At 38.5% G+C, this 21,951-nt stretch overlaps 1 protein-coding gene and 1 pseudogene across 1 annotated transcript; both read left to right on the forward strand.

Annotated features, from left to right (window-relative positions):
• The first annotated feature begins 1,956 nt into the window (after positions 1-1,956).
• Positions 1,957-3,225, forward strand: LOC110901869 (cytochrome P450 82A3). The gene is given in 3 exon segments (XM_022148634.2): positions 1,957-1,971; positions 2,416-2,920; positions 2,923-3,225. Coding segments are annotated over 3 exon segments (645 nt in total). The 3' UTR covers positions 3,048-3,225.
• A 12,981-nt stretch (positions 3,226-16,206) lies between these two features.
• LOC110901868 overlaps positions 16,207-21,951 on the forward strand; it is a 63,380-nt pseudogene continuing 57,635 nt past the window's right edge.

Genomic DNA, 21,951 nt, shown 5'->3' on the forward strand with positions numbered 1-21,951 from the left:
TTTATTTGAAGGAAAGAGTTTTGGAAGTAAAATATGTAAATAACTAATAGATGGATGTCCTAGTCTTCTATGCCAAAGCCAGGCTTCCCTATCTGTAGTCCCATGAGCAAGCATCACATTACCCTGTTGAGTCACTTCTTCCACATAATATAATCCTTGGCGTTCAGTGCCACGCCCAATGATCATCCCCGTCCTGATATCCTGAAGGATACAAAAAGTGGGATGCATCAAGACGATGCAATTTAATTCTTTTGTCACATAACTAATGGACAAAAGTTTATGTGACAAGGACGGTACGTAGAGACAATTTGAAAGTTTTATCGTTGGAGATATTTCAATAGTTCCTCCGCCTTTAACAGGAACGATCCCCTGTTAGCGGTTTTAATATGGTTGATTCTTGGTTTATTTTTTACGATAATGTCGGCTAGATCAAATGTCATGGTGTCAGTCGCACCACAATCAAAGATCCAAGATTCATCTAGGTTTTCGCAATTTTGAGCAATATTAACTTGAGGTCCTTTAAAAACATCCTTTTTGTTATTATTAAAAACTTTTTCATTTTGATAATCATGTGTCCAAAAAAGGTTTTGAAAGTTACCATTTTATTTTCAACAGGTGCGTTGGTTTTATAACTTCTACTTTTATTATTTTTATCAAAAAATTCATTTTTAACACATCAAGGTAAATCGGTTGTATACCTTTTGTTTTCATTATTTTTATTAAAAATATTGTTTTCAACACATGACTTAGTATCGTAATTCTCATTTTTAAAAACAGGGTCTTTTGCCATCTTCTCCAAAAAAGAATTAAGGTTAAAAGAGCGGTCTGTGGTTATTCCCTCAGACCCGTTACCTCCATCCATTGCGCCGCTACTTCCAGCAAATGCGATCCCACCAAAACCTCCGTCCATCTGCTGTTCGCCGCCGCTTCCGGTGTCTCCGGTATTGCTGGTGGCGACTGCTGCCTTTCCCCCTTCCCTACTCCCTTTTTTGTGACCATCGTTCCACCATTCGGGGGGGGGGGTAACGGACAAGTTTGAAACATTGTTCTTTGGTGTGTTTCATCATACCATAATGATTACATTTCCGTTTTGACTTGTCGATTTTGGTTTTAAAAAAGGAGTCGGATCGACGCGTTTGTCCTCTAGATGCAAGCCCTAGACCTCCATCATCATTTTCGGTTCGAGTGGCGGCTAACCCAGCTGCCATCCCTGGCTGTGTTTCGGTGATTGCACCAAGAATATTCCGATGTGGAGTCTCTTTTCGGACAACCGCATAAGCTTCTTCGGCTAATGGTAGGGGTTCCATTCGAAGGATCTCTCTTTTGGTAGTATCATAGTGTCGGTCAATCGAGTTTAGGAACTGAAATAACTTCTGTTCGGATCGAATTTTGTTGTATGTAGCAATGTCAACCGGTGAGGTCATGGGGTTCGGATCTCTTCGATCTATCTCTCCCCATATTCCTTGCATTATAATCCAGAATTCCTCGAGAGGAATCCCATTCTGTTTAATTCCATTCGCCTTAACATGTAAGTCGAATGTTTGGAGTTTATCTTTTCCACTACTGTATGTGGTTACGAGTGCATCCCACAGAGATTTAGCCGTGGGAAACTCGGTCAAATTACTTGCAATATTGGGCTCGATGTTTTGTATTAACCACGAAAACACTACAAGGTCGTCTTGTTCCCATTGCTCGTACCCAACATCAGTCGGTTTGGGTGGTGATGGATTTCCTGACAAATAGCCAAGTAGTGGTTTCGATTTTCCACCAATAGCCACTCGGATCATCCGAGCCCATAGCGCATAATTCTGATTGTTAAGCTTGAGACTGATCTTCAAACTGTCTGAAAGGTTATGTTTGGAATTCTGATTTTGGGACTGAATTCCATTGAGGAGATTGGCTAATTGGATAGAAAGGTCGTTGTTGGTTTGATTGCTGGTATCGTTGTCACCAGCCATGGGGTTTAGAAGGGTTTTATGATGTAAAGAGGTAGATGATGAGCAATACGTGAATCGGTCCGAGAACCATTCACTGCTCTGATACCATATTGTTGATAAGAGTTGGGAATTGTATTGAGACTTTGTTGATACTGTGTTTTTTTATATATAAATTGATAAAGAACAGGCCCAATAAATAGGGATACATGCTAACAGTAAAAAGGAAAATAAATCATAGAATGGAAAGGATTGAGCAACGGCTCCTATCCTTGAAAGATCTAGCTGTCAAAGATATCCACCAAAAAAGGAAATGATGAACTTGATTCTGATCCTTTTTATTTTATCTTTCTAACAAGGACAAGAGTGACTCTAGATGGGCAAAAACTCTTTTCTTTTAAATGTTCCTTCAGTCGCACCAAAATAATTTGACTGTAATCAAATTTTACATTTTCTTTGTTTCTTTCTCTTTTCCTCATAGGCGATATTTGTAGCAGCTACTGACACGACAACAGTGACTCTAACATGGGCTTTAGCTTTACTAGTCAACGACCTACTGGTGTTAAAAAAAACCCAACAAGAGCTTGAAAACTATGTTGGAAGAGATAGAAAAGTTGAAGAGTCAGACATGAACAATTTGGTCTATCTTCAAGCCATTATCAAAGAGACGATGCGTCTTTATCCACCTGCGGCCCTTTCGGTTCCTCATGACTCTACAGAAGACTGCATTGTAGGCGGTTACACTATCCCTAAACGCACTCGCCTTTTTGTAAATATTTGGAAGATTCATCACGATCCACAAATTTGGACTGATCCATTTGAATTCCGACCTGAGAGGTTTTTGACAACCAAAAAAGAAATCAATGTGAAGGGACAGCATTTCGAGTTGATCCCATTTGGAAGTGGTAGAAGAATATGCCCGGGGATCTCCTTTGCTTTTGAAGCTATGCAGTTGATACTGGCTAGCATAATTCATGGATTTGAGTTCCAAAACCAACAAATGAGCAGATTGACATGACAGAAAGTCCAGGACTAACTAGTCAAAAAGCTACTCCAATTGAGCTACTTGTCGCACCTCGACTATTGCCACATGTGTATGGAGTCTTGGCTTAGGTCTCTATCTTCCTGTTGCTTTAAACAGAAGTGCTAATGTTAAAGAACTATTCAAGCCATAAGTAGCCACTAAAAGATGCTGGAAGGATGTACATGTTTTCAGAAGTGCCGATGTTAAAGAACTATTCAAGCCATAAGTAGCCACTCTTTTCTGAAATTCTGTTTTCAAATTGTTGCTTTCCGTTGTCATTATTATTAGAAACAATAAACTCGATTATATCTTAGTTAATTATTATGATACGTATATGTACATTATTACTATTATGTGGGTGTATTAAGTAAATAAGCGAAGGGGTATGTGTCGTATATGACACCGGTTCGAATGGCAGTTATTGGCGCCAATACTAACTGCCATTAACAACCGTCAACCGCCGCCTTCATGACTGTATATATACATTTACCGACAGTTTTGTTCGGTACCAAGATATTAATCCTTAATATCCTTATTCCAAATTCTTTCTATTATTAATTTCAATCGAAGTGTGTGTGGTCCTTGTTGACAAACTGATTCAACATGAAATCCGGTTATGGTTGTGATGAATCAAGTTCTGGTTATGAACATGATGTTCATGACAAACTTCCGCTGCCAACAAGTGGTATCAGAGCCACACCAGATCTTACAGAAGACGTGACTCATGTGTCTGCATCGGTGCTTCCATGTAAGCACTGTTCCGATGAACAACGTGAAAGATCAAAGGGCAAAGTGATGCAGAAACGGTGCTATTATTGCAAACTGACAGGACATCAAATAGCATTCTGCAAAGAAAAAGAAAACGATGAAGCGGCGTTGTTGATCAGGCAAGTTATGGACGTCGGTACACAAATTCAAGATGCAGACAACATAAGAGACTCAGAATTCGTCATCAGTGGAACAGACCGTGGACGTTGGTTAGAAATATGGTATGTCAGTACAAAACTCAAGCGTCACTTTTCAGGAAATTTAGAGTCTTTCAAAAGAATCAAAAACATATATGGTGTCGAAACAAACACCGGAGAAAATCAATTTTTCTTTATACGGGGCATAGGGGTTGTGGATGTTATATCCGGAAGTGAAAATTTTCGAATTCAAAGTGTGTATTATACACCAGACTTGGATAGAAATGTCCTCAGCCTTGATCAACTGATCATACAAGGCATTACAGTGAAGTTTAACGGTGAGAGATGTAAATTGTTTCCTATGTTTTGCACACCACTTCAGAATAAGAAAAACTATTTTAATGGAACAACAAGAGAGGATGAAATGGGTGAAAAAGAAAAACTGTGCATAATAGAGAAACAATTGGAACATGAAACATTCAAATCCGATTATTTGAATGAGTATTTCGAAAGGTTAAACTTGTCTTCCAATGAACCCGATTGGAACATTATGATCCTGCAATCCATGAAGATCAACGAATTTCAAGATTGTAAAGCCCTGTTAGACATGTTAGAAGATGGTGAATATGTAGCGAAATACAAGTATTACATAGAAGGAAAATTTGAAGACATGATTGACTGGTTCCTGCACATGCAAATGGGGATACGTTCAAGACCAATACCGGTGTTCATAGGAAATAATAAGAGGGTAAATCTGTTAGATCTTTACATGGTAGTCAAAAGGGAAGGAGGTCACCGTACTGTGACGTTCAACAATCTATGGGCAATGATTTCTAAAGACATGGGGCATGAGTATGAAAATGGAGAATACATGAGGATAGCATATGCCATGTATTTAGATGTTCTTATATACTATTATAAGTTCAAATCTATTCAAGAAAATGTCAGAGGTGATAGTTTACATGGAGCGGCAAGGAGTGAGGATGTAGCTGCTGAAGGAGGAAGGAGAGCCATTAGCGAAGGATGCATGCCGGAAGATGAAAGGGAACACTATGCTCTCTTCGCAGGAAATGATTGGAAAGGAATGAACAAAACGCAGAAGCGGCGAAGATTCGATTTCAGGCAAGCAGAAAAGGCTGTGAACGAAGCCAACCGAAGTGTGTCAATGAATTCCCGTGGATATAATCCAGTTTAAGGGGGAGTATTAGAAACAATAAACTCGATTATATCTTAGTTAATTATTATGATACGTATATGTACATTATTACTATTATGTGGGTGTATTAAGTAAATAAGCGAAGGGGTATGTGTCATATATGACACCGGTTCGAATGGCAGTTATTGGCGCCAATACTAACTGCCATTAACAACCGTCAACCGCCGCCTTCATGACTGTATATATACATTTACCGACAGTTTTGTTCGGTACCAAGATATTAATCCTTAATATCCTTATTCCAAATTCTTTCTATTATTAATTTCAATCGAAGTGTGTGTGGTCCTTGTTGACAAACTGATTCAACATGAAATCCGGTTATGGTTGTGATGAATCAAGTTCTGGTTATGAACATGATGTTCATGACAAACTTCCGCTGCCAACAATTATCTTACCTATTTAAGCTTTGTATGGTGATGAATAAAGATAGCTTCTTCCAGCATATATCAAGTGTGTATATTTTGATATTTCAACGTTATGCTATCAGAGCTTATGGTTTCAAGAGCCTCTGTGAGGCATCCTTCATCCTCTAAATCGAATTCGGTAAGGTTGAAGACATTACTCCGTTCTCATGACATCTAAGAATTTCTTGAAACTGACTTTCTTGTTGAGGATAAAAATAAAGGACGGCTAAAGGAAAATAGGAAGAAAGATGCAAAGGCACTAGCTATCATATGAAGTGTCGCGACGTTTCCCACACACCGGTTTAGAATTTAAATATATAGGGTACAATGTCAAACAAGTCGATACAATCAACAATTCATTATGTACGTAATAAAGATTTTAATTTGCGATAAATCATCATCTTGTTTATTTGATTTTGATCTACGAGTTAGAGTTACCAACATTGGTTTCAGAGTGGTTACGAAAAATCGATCAGGGGAAACATTTTGAAAGACATCGATCATAGCAGGTTATTAATCGAACAACAAATCGTTGAGATCATGTGATTATTAGCCGATTGAATCAAGAAATTGATCAAAGATTTGACCAATTTGTAATCCTCAGCTGGTTTCGATTATTCTAACAACGAAAGGAGTTTGTTCTTGAAAACAGAAACAAAATTCTGGAATTATTTTTGTTGTCAGATATTGTCGTTGAAATCTTAAAGCAAAGGGTTGTTTGATTGTTGAAGATCAATCGCAAAAGGCTAGTGATGATTAATCATAACAAAAGAGCCAAATTATATATAATTATGTTCCCCTTAAAGTTAACTACGATTTAGATTAATCTCAGCTTTCAGATCATTGTGAAATAAAATACTTACCACTCAAAATCAGAAAATGCTTCTAGAAGTAGAGGTTACGAGCAGTTTTAAACTAGTTCCATCTGCTCAAAATTTGTTAGAATTATAATTACTGCATTAGTTATTAAACTTTAGTTATGTTTATTATTGTTATTATTTCGTCATGTATGTATATTTAACATATAATTAGGATGTTTACTTATTAGATTAGATGATAAGCGGTTTTAGGATGATAAGCGGGTCAAGTATTCAAGTCAAACTGCAATGGCAGTTACCCGCCAAAATTAACCGCCATTATGTATGTTTAAATATTACCGGGAATCATATTATCCGGTTATCAAGACAATTTCGTTCACTGAACTTGTCCAATTATTCGTTTTGATTTCTCTGCAAACATTTCTTTGCATTCGTTTCCTTGAATCACTAGTAAACATCATCATGTCTGCAAGTTTGTATCATTCTTCCGCTGCAAATGCTGATGGTGATGTTTCGGATTTCCAACATAGTGGTATCAGAGCCACTTCTGGAAAACGATGAGAAATCAAAGCAACTTCTACCACTCTTCCTTGTCAACATTGTACCGACGAAATTAATGAAAGAAACAAGCGAATCCCTCGTATTCGACTTTGTTACTATTGTCACTTACCGGGTCATCATATCTACAACTGTAAGGCCAAAGATAATGATGAAGCAACGCAACTGTTAAAACAGGCCATCAACGTTGGGATCAGACGAAAGGAAGAAGATGTTCACTGCAAAGATGAAATGATTGTCACTGGCACCGATGGTGGACAATGGGCAGGAATATGGTATGTTAATCCGACGTTCAATCATCATTTTTCAGGCAATATTAATGTTTTCAAAAGGGTGAAACATATGATGGGTGTAGAAACAAGGTCTGGTATGAATAATTTTCTGTTTATAAGAGGGGTAGGATCGGTTGATTTGAAAACAGGGAATGAAACACTGAACATTCAAAGTGTTTTTTATTCACCGGAGATTGATCGGAATGTTTTAAGCCTTGATCAATTAACATTACAAGGCTTTACGGTCAAAAAATCCGGTGATAGATGTAAAATATATCCCATGTTTTCAACTCCGGTAATAAATTCAATAAATGATGAAACTAGTCTGACGAAGGAGGAAGAGTTGGGTGCAAATGAGAAGCGTAGACTGCAAGAACTGGGAAATGTTGATGAACAATTCAAAGAAGAATATCTGAATTCTTATTTTGAAACTCTAAATGTTTATGATGAGAATGAAAGTGATTGGAATTTACTGATTTTAAGAGCGTTAGAATTCCACGAATTTGCAGATTGCAAAGCATTAATAAATATGCTTGATGATAGAGAATATGTTTTTAAGTATAAGGTTGATCTTCAAAAGAAATTTGAAGAAATGGTTCGATGGTTCATGTATGTATATATGGGAATAACATCGAGACCAATTCCTCCTTATTCACCGAGTCAAAAGAAAATTGACTTGTTAAGTTTATTTATTCTGGTCATAAGAGACGGAGGATACCGAGACGTTACTACTACCAACAACACATGGCCAATTATTGCAAAAGACTTAGGATTTGAATATCAAGATGGAGATTACATCAGGATCATATATTCTATGTATCTTGATGTTCTGGAGTATTATTATAAATTCAAATCGGTGCAAGAAGATGTGCATGTGAAGGAGATGGTGAATGATGATGCTGAATTCTCGGGAGGCCGTCACAGGAAGACAAAACGTGCAGAAATTGCAGCAGATAATGATCATGACAATGGTGACACAACGCAATTTGCACTATTTGCTAGGAAGGGATGTGAAGACGACTGGAATGTACACAAGAAGAGGAAGCGGTTTAGTTTCGATCATATGAAGAAAGCAGTAGATGATGCTAACCGGAGTGTCATGCAACAAGGCTATAACATAACCAAAGTTTAAGGGGGTTGTGTTAGAATTATAATTACTGCATTAGTTATTAAACTTTAGTTATGTTTATTATTGTTATTATTTCTTCATGTATGTATGCAGTGGCGGACCCAGGAATTTTTCTATGGGGTGCGAAACATTTTTAAAAATTTTAGGCCCCTAGGTATATAAGTAAAAAAATCGATTCGTATCGGGTCGGTTCGGGTCGGGTCATGTAAAACAAAATAAACTGCGCCATAACGTCCCTACTCATGGTTCCTATCACAAACAAATTGATGCATAAGTTCATCGCTCCATAACATAATCTTTCAATTTTAATTTTCAACCCTAGAAATCGTGTGTAATCACCCTAAAAATCATCTAAACAACATAATCACCCTAAAAATCATCTAAACAACCATAAACAACGTCAAAACACATGAAATTTCAAACCTATTTAAGAATTTTGTTACCCTTTGGTGTCGGACGGCGGTGGTTCGCAGCTGCTGATGACGTGCTGTTGTGGTTGCTGTTGTGTTCGATGATCGCTGGTAGGAGACGACCCAAGAGAGGGAGGGCGGGAGGAATTCTAAGGGACTATTGAGCTTATTTTAATTATTATAGTTTGAACTTAGGTTAAGTTTGGTTAATGGGCTAGTAATTAGTGGGCTAATTATGTTTAATGAAATAGTGGGTTAAGGTATTGGGTATTTGGGTTAAGTTGGGTAGTATAAGTTTATATAATTTACGTAGTTTTTTTAATTAGAGTTTACTAAAAAAATTAAAATATAAATCGAAAACATTTTTTACCTAAGGTGTGTGGACGAAAAATTCCAAGGGGTGCGGATGAAAAAATTCAAGGGGTGCGGACGAAAAAATCCAATGGGTGCAGACGGGATTTTCAACGGAAAATAGCACTAAACTTTTTTTTTCCCGGGGGTGCGCCCGCCCACCTTGGGCTACATGTAATTCCGCCCCTGTATGTATGTTTAACATATAATTAGGATGTTTACTTATTAGATTAGATGATAAGCGGTTTTAGGATGATAAGCGGGTCAAGTATTCAAGTCAAACTGCAATGGCAGTTACCCGCCAAAATTAACCGCCATTATGTATGTTTAAATATTACCGGGAATCATATTATCCGGTTATCAAGACAATTTCATTCACTGAACTTGTCCAATTATTCGTTTTGATTTCTCTGCAAACATTTCTTTGCATTCGTTTCCTTGAATCACTAGTAAACATCATCATGTCTGCAAGTTTGTATCATTCTTCCGCTGCAAATGCTGATGGTGATGTTTCGGATTTCCAACAAAATTGTTGTCCGAGCATAACAGTTCTCTTTCTCTCTCTTACGAAGTAAACTTAAACCAAATTGATGTTGGTGTGTAGAATGTGGAGAATTACAAAGGTATTATTGAGCCTGCAAGAAGCTCAAGTATTAAGGGGAATGCAAATATGCAATCCAGAACCATTTATGAGATATGATCATAATTCCATTTAAATTACGTACGTAGAAGTTGTAATCAAAACACCTTTTGAAGAAAAAGCTATTGTACCAGAAAACACAACATGAGTTCTAATCGTTGCCTTTAACTTAGGATCCATCATCTTTGCTCAAGAGTTCTCCAATTGCATAATTTTTGTTTTTAAAGAATGTTTGTTGTGGTTTGTTACTTATGTTTAAGTTGAGGCCTCAGGGGATGTTTATTCTTTTTTTATATGGATCTTGGATGATTAGTTGTGACGTTTTTCACTAGCGGTAATCATGTATGTTTCCTTAAGGATGCTTCAACAAAAGCTCATCCACCTATACCAGGCCATCTTTCTGCTGATGAAAAGGATTTTATGTTAAAATGCCTCCAAAAGAATGAATTCTGTTTTTCGTTCATGTGTTTGTTACTTGGTTATGCATTTTCTATGTATGAATAGGATGTTGATGTTCGAGTACGCGTCCACCATAAACTTCAAATTTAAACCAATTAGTGAACAAGAGCTATACAAATGAAGACGCCTTTGGCCATAAATGCACTGGAATGGTTGAGGGAACAACTCAAAACATCATAGGTAACTCACTCTTAACGACTAAAATGGATGGAAGACGCCTTTGGCCATAAATGCACTGGAATGGTTGAGGGAACAACTCAAAACATCATAGGTAACTCACTCTTAACGACTAAAATGGATGGAAGAGGTATTCTATATTCTTTACTAACGGAGTGGGATGAAAATAAATTCAAGGACTTGCAAAGGCTAGGGGGAAACTTTATCACACCATGTTGCTTGAGACACACAAAAAAACCTTCATGACACCCTGCATGCATGTTCTCCATCAACAACCCGGTTATGGCCCACAAGTTCCAAAGAAATGGAACCGACCCGATCTCAAGAGTGGTCATGAGAGGGTGCCCGCAAAACCCTATCTCAAGCGTGGTCTGATATTCCTTCAAATTAATCATGGTCACATGAAAGTGAATTTGTGTTTTTGATTCAGGATCAATTATAAAAAATGGATTTTTAAAAGGTGTAATTTGAAAAGTTTGAAACAAATTTTTTTAGAAACAGAATATAAAAAGTAAAAAAAAAAAAAACAAGAAGCATTTAGCCCACCCCTTTAAAATATTTTAAAGTAACCAATATTTTGGTTAAAACTTGAGAAATACAAAGTGGATTGTAAAATGAAATCTCACTTAATCCTATCCTAAGTAACATAAAAAAACTGCACTCTTTCTTTTGTTTGGTGCTAAAAAACAAAAATAAGAGCTGTTATAAATAATCACGAGTGTAGACATTATAATCATCGTTAAACTCACTTATGTATAAGAGTTTGGGTTTCATGTTTAAATACATGTAATATATATGGTTGTACATACTCTTGGAGATATGAATGAATAAGATTACTCTTACGTTACTCTCTAATTTCTTCCTACGTTATCCGTACGAAAGTGCTCTCTTCAAAAATATTTTTTTCTCTTGATTAAGTTCCTTTAATCTCGGTCCACCTCATCAACTATTGTCATTTGTTTTGATAGATTGTGTGAAAAGCTTCTGGTTCGTGGTGTATGGTTGCGAACAAAAATTGGTATTCAATTACTAGCATCAGGGCCGTCTCCGAATATAAAAAAAATTATATTGGCCTTGTGCGTGTGCGAGATAAAAATTTTGGACCGTATTCGCAAATTTCCATTTATTATAAACTTATCAATTATTTAATCACTAAAATTTATATGAAACTAATTTAAATAGCTAAGTGTAGTTAGTAATTTATTAATTAAAAGAAAAGATGTAGTTAACAAAATTAGACATTAAATGTCATATGTAGTTAAAAAAACTAAAAACGAAGCTAAAATAGAGAAGTTGCAGACGGCGGGATTAGAACCCGCGCGCTGGAGGGCAGAGGCCACAGCTAAAATAGTGTGTTGTGTCTACCGATCAATGTGTATCTGCTGACACGTCTGAATCTGATGATACTTCTTTCTTGTATCCTAGTCCTGTTGCAAATTCCTTAACGTCTAGAGGAACAGATGGTTCAAAGAAAGTTCTATCCTCCTCGTCAGGCATTGCATCATAATTGTGTCTCACAGGGGGTGGACATTTCTTGTAACCTATGCATGTGACATCCCATTTTTCTTTCTGAACGTCAATGATGTGATCCAACACATAGCTAGAGCTCAAATAACTGTCTAGCTTAAGTTGGATCGCCTCACTTTCAGTTTTCACACAAGCCATTTCTTTTTGCATAAACTCAAGGCGAGTTATATACAGATTAATGTCAGTTTGTTTTCTGGAAACCATTTTTGTTAACTCGGTTTTACCTTTCTTTAATTTTTCAATTATCGACTTAAACTCCTTTTCATGGTTTTCATAAAACATGTTGGCTTAAGTGCACTTCGAAAGATCCACGGTCAACTTCTGATTGTGGATAAACGTCACATCATATTTCTCTTGCAAAGCCTCGTGTCTGCTTTGCAATTCACACCACTTGGCATTCAGTAAAACATGTTTGTCTTGCAAGTCAAACAAACTAGCTTGTAAAGCATCATGTTTGCCTTGCAACTCAGACATGTTTGCCTCTAAATCAGCACAATTAACACTCATCCTAACACAATTATCACAAATAACAGCAGTGGGTTCATCGACACATACCTGACTTGATGAACTGTCGACATTAGCCATAAAGGCTGAATGGAGAGAAGACGAAGAATAAGCAGCTTGATCCACCAAAATAGATCTTCTTTGAGTTCCTGCTGCAGCTTCTTCCAAGAGCTCATCAATATCTGCATCAACTGACGCACTTGGTGTGTCATACACCTGATCATGGCCTGAACTCGAGGATTCTTCATCTGAACTTCTGCTGTAACCAGAAGAGTCTTCATCCTCAGATGGTTCACCACCATTGGCGGAAGATTCTCCACCACTGGTGTGATTTAGAGCCTTAACAACCTCAGCAAAACAGGTTGTTCCATCCGGAGCATCACTACTCAACTGGATTGACCAATCACAACCTTCATCTACTTGAACCACAAGTGCCTGGTTTGCATTTGATGGTCCTGTTTGGGTATCAACGTACGCTCATTGTTCCTGTTTTGATTCTGCTGGTTGCCTTGGTTTCTGAAGGGATTCTGGTTCCCATGCTGAGCTGGCTTTATGCATTCCCTTTTGAAATGACCCCGTTCACCACAGTTGAAACACTTCACTGCCTGTTTATCAAACCCATACTTGGTGTCTTTCTTGCTTTCCAAGCTGGTTCTGCCTGTTCTCTCCATGAAACCCTTTGCCCGCCTTACAGCACTTGCAAAGGCCCACTTGATGTCCATCAAATCCATCTCTTCCTTGTCAATCTGCTGATAGTCTTCTTGTGTCAGATTAATGTTGCCAATCTGACCTTCCACTAACCCACAGTATGCGCTCACCAAAGTGTTTAGCAGCTCCATGTGTTCCTTTGCTACTTCCACACTGACCTTCGTAAAGCTTGAAGTGTCGAGCCGTACTGTATTCGACTTAGATTGCTGACCAGCAGATGAAGTGTTTCCATAACACGCTTGTTGTTGAGCAGGAAGTGGATTCCCATAGAGATCAGTTGCTACAGTAGATGGTCGATAGGCTTGCTGTTGAGGAACTGGCTGTAGAGGATTCCCATACAGATCTGTTGTTGGAGCTGGCTTGACAGGAACCTGTATCGGGTTGCCATATAAGTCTGTGCACGTGACAAATGTCGTCTGAAGAGGAGCATGAGAGATTGGTCTTGCAGAAGAGGTGCTTGAGGTTCCATAATACATCTCTGGATTCTGTGGCACTGGAACTTTCTTTGCCTTTAGAGTTTCTTCCTGATCTTTATTCTCTAAAAGCTTCACGAAGTCGTTGATGTTTGTTGTAGCCAAAACCCCGTTGTATTTCAGAATCTCCAAGAAGCTATTCCACTGGGGTGGCAATGCATCAGCAAACTTCTTTACTACCTCCACTGGAGTCGTCACAACCCCAAAATTACCCAATTCTGTAAGCAAGTGATAAAACCGACTTGTCATGTCTCCCAACGATTCCTTATCCATACACGTGAAGCCATCGAATTCTTTCTTGAGTAGATCGTGACGCAATTGACGTGTTGCTTCGTTTCCTACCCCTCTGGTCTTCAACGCATCCCACAGTTTCTTCGTGGTCTTGAAACTAACAAACTGATGGTAAATATCTTTGCTTAACACCTGAGTAAGAATGGCATATGCTTTCTTTTCCAGATCATACGTCTTCTTTTGATCTACAGGAAGATCGGCAAACGTGGCGGCAGATGAAGCGGAAACCTCTATTGTTTGATCGAAATCTGTAGTGAAACGTAACCACAATTCTGTCTTTTGCCCTAGCACGTAAGTGTAGAACCTATCAACCCATCCCGGATATTCGTTTAGGTGCATCAACTTTGGAGGTCGATTCAAGCTTCCGGTTTCGCTCTCGCTTAATAAAATGCTTTGAATACTGAGCGTCTGATTTGATACAAAAGCCCATTGACCGGTAGTTATAGCATTTGCTTGCAAAGAAGTAGATACGGGAGATTCTGCCCACGAGGGAGATGAACTAGTATTCCTGTACTTTCCCTCATCTAGAGACGGAGTTCCCCACCAACTTGGATTCATTTTAAATGCTTGATGATGAATACCTAATCAACACACTTGAAACAGACGGTTAAAACACTTATGTAACTATATATATATATATATATTTTTTTTTTTAAAAAAAAAATTTGACGAAACAAAGTCCCACGAAACAAGGATCCGACGAAACAGGTCTTGAATGTCGATGAAACAGAAGCCCAAACAGAACCCCAATTTTATGTTGTGCGAGCCCAATACTTCTTGTGCGACTAATCAGATCTTGTGCGCGTAAAAAAATCTTGTGCGATTAAAATATCTTGTGCGACCAGACAAAGACTTGTGCGATTAAAATATCTTGTGCGACCAGACAAAGACTTGTGCGATTAAAATATCTTGTGCGAGCAGACAAAGACTTGTGCGATTAAAATATCTTGTGCGAGCCCACTAACTTGTGCAATTATATATCTTGTGCAAATAAATAACTTTGTGCGACTGGAGCCCAAAAGAAGTCCAACAGAAGCCCACTTGAAGGTCCGATATAATCAGAACCCCAAATCGGAACCCAGTTCTTGTGAGATCCCAATATCTTGTGCGACCAAATTAATGTTGTGCGATTGAATATTTTAAGCAACTGAATATATTGACTTTCTATCCTCCTGACACAATGTAAGATTACTTTTACAACACAACTTTCGGCTCTCTTCACTGTTTCCAAGTAAACATCATGATGCCTTGTACACAACTTCCAACCTTAATATTATATTTAATAACTACAATAATTCAAACCCAAATCAGATCAAAACAAGGATAATGTTAACAAACAAATATGAAGATGAGATGAATACATGAAGAACAACCCAGAAAATTTGAATTCTCCGGCAAAATTATGAGTTTTCCGGTGAACAGACAAATTTCCGAACACAAATTTTTGCAAGAAACTTCACTAAAAACCAACTTTTAACATGTGAAAATGAAGAATGAAATGGTTTTTATAAGAACTTTCAGCAAACTACCAGAATTTTTGAGGTTTAAGACTAATTTTCAGAAAAATATGAACTTCAAAAATCTGAAACACACCCGAAAACTACTCGGTTTTAACAAGGAGAAGAGCCAAGACTCTGATACCACTTGTAGGTCCGGCTAGGGGAGGATCTAGTCGCCTAATCCTTGTGTACGAACACACCCGGTTGTGCGGAATCCAACCGGAGATGCAAACCGAGTTAGAACACGACAAGAACACGAGAAGGAGACCGAGACTCAACGATTAACACAAATGCATTAATACTTGAAACGGTTACAAATCAATGTTTACAAATTAATCTTTGCAAACTCTCATTAGTTCACTCGGTTGGATGTTCTTGCTTTCTGCCCTCCTACTCTCTTCAGTGTGTGTGTGTGTGTGTTGTGTCTACCGAAATCACTTGATTTTCTCTCCTATATTTTCTTCACATATGGATTAATATGGGGTTCGGCCCATGTGTGATGTATCAGCCCAAAGTTAAGTTGATTGGCCCAAGTTCATTTCCCATGCACGTTCATTATGTTCAACTATGCAGATTTTAGATATTAGTCAACAAATGACATCATCATGACATCATCATGATGATGTCATGATGATGATGTCATGATGATGTGGCAGCGGGAATTGGCTCGCGGCGCTTCGTGCTTCGCGTGTCGAACTCTGGGGCGCACGACGGAGGAATGTCGTGACTTCGGGCTTGAGCCGAACCTAACCGGGTTGAACCGAACCGAGTTGAACCGAACCTAGTCGCGACCACATAATATGTATCAACAGAATATGCACTGACTTTGTTGCCCCTTCTACACACTACATATAGTCTTTGATCATCTCCAATTTCTGTACATCTTACGTTGTTCCAATAGGTTGCAATGGATTTACTTTTACCACTAGTAATCTTTGTTGCCAGTATTTTATGTTTTTTTATCTTTAGTAGTAGGATCAACAACGGGTTGGGATCGAGAACACCAGAAGCTGCTGGATCATGGCCCATAATTGGCCACTTGCATCTTTTAGCTGGTTCCAAAGTTACTCACAAACTGTTTCTATGGCGGACAAGTTTGGACCAGTTTTCACTGTTAAACTTGGTGTCCATCGAGTTCTAGTTGTTAGCAATTCTGAGATGGCTAAAGAGTGTTTAACTACCAATGATAGAGTCTTTGCTAGCCGGCCAAAAGCCTTGGCAAGCGAGCTGATGGGCTACAACTATGCTAATTTCGGCTTTGCACAATATGGACCATACTGGAGTCATATTCGAAAGATAATTGTGCATGAACTGGTGTCTCAACATCGCCTTCAAATGCTTGCACATATTCGCGTCTTGAAGTGAAGTCATCCATAATAGACATCTACAGAAGTTGGGTTCGAAATAAAGAGTTTTCTGAAACCGTAATAGTTGACATGAAAGAACGGTTTGGAAACTTGATTGTGAACATGGTTGTAAGGATGTTGTTTGGCGATCATTTTTCATCTGGTCAACAAAATAGAGACGAGTTTCTAAAGGCCATTAGGTGGTTTGTGGACCTCTTGGAGCGTTTGTTCCATCAGATGCCATTCCATGGTTGAGGTGGTTAGATTTAGGAGGGTATGAGACGGCGCTAGAGATAGATATTGTAGTTAATGGATGGCTAGAAGACCATAAAAAGAAGATGAGTTCTACTTCTACAATGCAGGAAGAAGAGAGCAGACACCAAGCAGTCTTCCTGGCTGCATTGTTATCCCATGTTAAGGAAGAAGTAAAGGAGGAAGTGTATGGCTTCAGCACTGAATAGATTGTGAAAGAAACATACTTGGTATGATCTCTATCTATGACCGTTAGTGGCGGATGAAAAATTAATGATATGGGAGAAATCTGGATTGAGTCAAATTTGAATGGGCAAGATTTGGCTCGGGTTAGAAATACGACTTTTCTTAAAAACAATTCTAGCTCTAATTAAAGAATATGTAACTTGAAAAAGAAATAATCCGCTAAACAAAAACAAGCTAAATACAGAAATGAAATAAAAAACAATTCAAACATAATAATAAATATGATTTTTTTTAATAGAATTGAGAGGACAAGAATGACTCTAGATGGGCAAAAACTCTTTTCTTTTAAATGTTCCTTCAGTCGCACCAAAATAATTTGACTGTAATTAAATTTTATATTTTCTTTGTTTCTTTCTCTTTTCCTCATAGGCGATATTTGTAGCAGCTACTGACACGACAACAGTGACTCTAACATGGGCTTTAGCTTTACTAGTCAACAACCCGCTGGTGTTAAAAAAAGCCCAACAAGAGCTTGAAAACTATGTTGGAAGAGATAGAAAAGTTGAAGAGTCAGACATGAACAATTTGGTCTATCTTCAAGCCATTATCAAAGAGACGATGCGTCTTTATCCAGCTGCGGCCCTTTCGGTTCCTCATGAATCTACAGAAGACTGCATTGTAGGCGGTCACACTGTCCCTAAAGGCACTCGCCTTTTTGTAAATATTTGGAAGATTCATCACGATCCACAAATTTGGACTGATCCATTTGAGTTCCGACCTGAGAGGTTCTTGACAACCAAAAAAGAAATCAATGTGAAGGGACAGCATTTCGAGTTGATTCCATTTGGAAGTGGTAGAAGAATATGCCCGGGGATCTCCTTTGCTTTTGAAGCTATGCAGTTGATACTGGCCAGCCTAATTCATGGATTTGAGTTCCAAAATCCATCAAATGAGCAGATTGACATGACAGAAAGTCCAGGACTAACTAGTCAAAAAGCTACTCCACTTGAGCTACTTGTCGCACCTCGACTATTGCCACATGTGTATGGAGTCTTGGCTTAGGCCTTTAACTTCCTGTTACTTTAAACAGAAGTGGCGATGTTTAGCCACTAAAAGATGTTGGAAGGATGTACATGTTTTCAGAAGTGACGATGTTAAAGAACTATTCAAGCTATAAGTAGCCACTCTTGTAGTTTCTGAAATAAATGCAGTTTGTTACATTTCTGTTTTCAAATTGTTGCTTTCCGTTGTCATTATCTTACCTGTTTAAGCTTTGTATTGTGATGAATAAAGATAACTTCTTCCAGCACATATCAATGTTGGTGCACTTGTGTCTGTACTTTGTCTGTATTCGGTCACGATGTAAACGATGTCCTGATTTGTGTTGTAAGTTGACCAAGTCAACCATCCTCCGGTTTGACTTGGACAACAGTTGGTAAATGTTGAAAGATGTTCTGTCTCGAAGGATAAGAGATCGAAGGATGATGTGGATCCTTCGATCTCATCGAAAGATATGCTTCGAATGATTAGACCTCGAAAAGTGATCTTTAGAGGTCCATGCTGATCCTTCGAGTGACTTGTCATCGATAGATGATCCTTCGGACCATCTATCGGATCCTTCGGACTGGACATCATGGGCTGGGTATAAATACCCATGCAGTGTATGTGTTAGACAGATACTTAGACAGATTTACACAGAGACTTTTGAGAGAGCTTGAGAGCATTCTGTCCAGAAAACACACACACACACTTTGAGAGTTTGCAAGTTAGATTTGTAAACATTGTGCTTGTAACCGAAACCTTCATTTGCATTAATACAAGTTGTGTTAATCGGTGAACCCGTGTGTGTTTGTGTTGATACTTGCTTCATCTCGGTTTGCATGCTAGCTTGGATTCCGCACTCGCTAGTGGGTTAGTATAACAAGGTTTAGGTTTATTCTCGATCCTCCGAGAGGGACCTACAAGTGGTATCAGAGCCTGGCTCTTTACCTTGTTTAAAACCGGGTTTGTTCAAGTTCTTGGTGTGTTTGAACACTTGGTTTAACACCCGTTTTTGTTGGTTTTTCTACACTTTTAAACTGGAAAACGTGTTTTAAACCTACCGGGAGTGTTCTAGTTTGGGTTGGGTAACTTAAAAACTTGTTTTTAAGTGACTTGGTAACTTCCGGCCATTTCTCCGGTAAGTATTCCGGTGACTGGTTTTAGGATAAGGTGGTTCATTCTTGGCAAATTTTTCGAAGTTGGTAAGAAGGTACAGCCTGCACATCCCTTTCTGCCGAAAGTTGACTTACCTACCCATCACCTTTTCACCAACCTGTCACATCAGCGTCAGTGTGTCAGAACCTCTCGAAAGATATCTTTCGACATCGAAAGACCATCCTTCGATCAAGGAAGGCTCGAAAGATTATCATCCTTCGACCCATCCTTCGAAGTCTGAAACATATCTTTGGATAAAGGAATCTATTCGAAAGATCAAGTAAATCTTCGAAGGGTCATCAAACAAAATTTTCGATAGATCATCTTTCGAGACCGGTTTGGTGTTTGTCTTTCGTGTGATCTTTCGGTTGATCCTTCGATAATTTAATCCTTTGTCAATCATCTTTCGAAGATATTCATATAGAATTCATTTTTCTGATAAAAATGAATCCAGCATGGGGTAATCCGTCAACTGCAGAGAGCAGTACGTCTTCTGCAAGATCCAGTGTGCCATGCAATTCTGATATGTATTATGGAACCTTCAGTACTTCGTCTGCAAGACCCGTTCCACATGCTCCATTGCAAACGGCGTACGTCACAAGCACGGATATGTATGGCAATCCAGTGCTAGTTCCTGTTAAGCCGCCTCCCACCACAGACATGTATGGAAATCCGTTACCCCCAGTTGCTTTACAACACCATTATTCTACTGTAGAACCGTCATCTCTTGATCCCAAGAACAGTAGTCAGACAAAAACGGCGTTGTATGCTGAAATTGTCAAAGATGTCAGCAATGGTGGATCCTCGGGGAATGATGACAGTTCTGAACATGATAGAAGTTCAGATGAAGATGCTTCAACTTCAGTTGAGGGTGACACAACTTCAAGTTCAAGCGAGAATGGATCTGTATGTGAATCATCAAGGAAGGCTATTGATTCTGATGCTGAAAGGCCAACACCTGAGAGTGATTCCAGTCAGGTATGTGTTGATAAACCCACTGCTGTAGATTGTGATAATTGTGCTAGATTAAGGGTTAAGTGTGCTGATTTAGAAGCAAACATGTCTGAGTTGCAAGGCAAACATGATGCTGTACAAGCTAGTTTGTTTGACTTGCAAGACAAACATGTTTCTTTGAATGACAAGTGGTGTGAATTGCAAAGCAAACACGAAGCTTTGCAAGAGAAATATGATGTGACATTCATCCACAACCAGAAATTGACCGTGGATCTTTCTAAGTGCACTGAAGCCAACAAGTTTTATGAGAACCATGAAAAAGAGTTTATATCGGTAATTGAGAACCTGAAGAAAGATAAAACCGAATTAACAAAAATGGTTTCCAGAAAACAAACTGATATTAACTTATATATATCTCGCCTTGAGATAATGCAAAAGGAAATGGCTTGTGTGAAAACCGAAAGTGATGCGATCCAACTTAAGCTAGACAGTTATTTGAGCTCTAGCTATGTGTTGGATCACATCATTGAAGTTCAGAAAGAAAAACGGGATGTCACATGCATAGGCTACAAGAAATGTCCACCGCCAGTGAGACACAATTATGATGCGATGCCTGACGAGGAGGATAGAGTGTTCTTTGAACCATCTGTTCCTCTAGATGTAAAGGAGTTTGCAGCAGGACTCGGATACAAGAAAGATGTATCACCAGATTCAGATACTTCAGCAGATACATGTGTGTCTTCTGCTGAACTGAATCAGGATCCTCCAGTCATCATTGAGGATGCTGATTCTTCTGATGATGAATCTGATGATACCATCCCAGCAAAGTCTGATGCGGAGGTCAAAGATGGGGACATACCTCTCGAGAATTACATTCTATGTGATCCTCCTGCAAAACCCGCTAAGACTATTGCAATCGAGTCCTCGTATGGAAAAGAGTCGGAGGGTGTGAACTTGCTGTACACTCTCGTTGGTGATGATAAAATCTACTCTGACAAAGATTTTCCTATTAAAAATGTTAATCAATCTTTAATAAGTAAAGTCTTTGAAGATTCGACAAGTAAGTTTTTGGGAAAGACAGGACCACGTGTTACAGTTACACAGTGTCCTCCTATTCCAAAGGCCGAAATTCGAAAACAATTTGGGAATAAGAAATTACCAACAGTACAAAAACAGCAAAATCATGCCAAACCTAAAGGAAAAACACCGACTCAGGGTCAGAAGCAACAGACCCAAAAGAAAAACAAGAATGTGAACTTTGTGAAATCTAAGGGAAGGACAAAATCGAGACTTATGAGAACAAATCTAACTTAGATTTTGTTAAACAAGCAACAGTGTTGAAAAGAAATGATCCAAACTGTTCAAAACCTAGTACCTCGGGATCACAAAGTTCATCATCGTCGGCAAGACGATCACATGATGCTTCGGGGATTGTTGAACGAAGATATTGTTTTGAGTGTGGAACAATTGGACATATCATTCGAAATTGTCCATATCTTCATAAGTTGAAAGCAAAGGTTGATGATCCCCGTGAACAAAATCATGCCGCCCAAGAGAATAGAAAAGGCAAACAGAGCGAAAACAAGAAAAAGGTTCGGAAGATAAACCTCGTGAAATCAAGAGGGACTGATAAAATTGATACTTCCAAAAACAAATCCAATAAGGATTTTGTTAAACAAAGTAAAATTTTGAAAAGAAACAGTCAAAACAACTATACA

Source organism: Helianthus annuus, chromosome 12 (assembly GCF_002127325.2).
Source record: "Helianthus annuus cultivar XRQ/B chromosome 12, HanXRQr2.0-SUNRISE, whole genome shotgun sequence".
Taxonomy (NCBI): domain Eukaryota; kingdom Viridiplantae; phylum Streptophyta; class Magnoliopsida; order Asterales; family Asteraceae; genus Helianthus; species Helianthus annuus.